At 42.2% G+C, this 555-nt stretch overlaps 1 protein-coding gene across 1 annotated transcript in view; it reads left to right on the top strand.

Annotated features, from left to right (window-relative positions):
• The window catches only part of ADAM17 (ADAM metallopeptidase domain 17), a gene marked incomplete at its 5' end in the record, with an annotated part of 21935 nt that extends 21665 nt beyond the window's left edge, over positions 1–270 (top strand). The window contains one exon of the mRNA XM_010076464.1: positions 1–270. Coding sequence (XP_010074766.1) covers positions 1–270 — 270 coding nt within the window.
• Positions 271–555: the final 285 nt, after the last annotated feature.

The raw sequence follows: 555 nt of genomic DNA, 5'->3' as shown, positions 1-555 counted from the left end.
CCCCCCCGTCGGCACCCCCCCCCGGCCGTCCCTGCCGTTGCACCAGCACCGAAACAGGACCACCAAAGAATGGACACAATTCAGGAGGACCCCAGCACCGACTCTCACATTGATGAGGACGGGTTTGAGAAGGACCCTTTCCCAAATAGCACCTCGGCTGCAAAATCTTTTGAGGACTTGACAGATCATCCTGTCATTAGGAGTGAGAAAGCTTCGTCCTTTAAACTACAGCGCCAGAACCGGGTGGACAGCAAAGAAACAGAATGCTAGTGTTTTGCTGCCTTCTAAATACATGACTTGTGTCTGCAAAATAAGTTCATTTGGATCTAAAACCATTTCATTTATATAAATATAAATATATGTATATATATTTTTGTGAGGGAGTGGGAGAAACAAGGAAGTGACCTACTGCAGATGCTGGTCATGTGTATGACCTTCCTTAAATTACATTTATTAGAGCATTATATCTTTTAAAAAGGAAAATCCAAACTAAAGCTAGCTTGTTTTTGAAGCTTTTTGGATTTGTTTTTCTATTTCCTTGACCTTTAACATTTC

The sequence above is a fragment of the Pterocles gutturalis genome, unplaced genomic scaffold (assembly GCF_000699245.1).
Source record: "Pterocles gutturalis isolate BGI_N339 unplaced genomic scaffold, ASM69924v1 scaffold32758, whole genome shotgun sequence".
NCBI lineage: Eukaryota > Metazoa > Chordata > Aves > Pterocliformes > Pteroclidae > Pterocles > Pterocles gutturalis.
The sequence above is the reverse complement of the archived record's forward strand: the minus strand, read 5'-3'. Positions and strand labels throughout refer to the sequence as shown.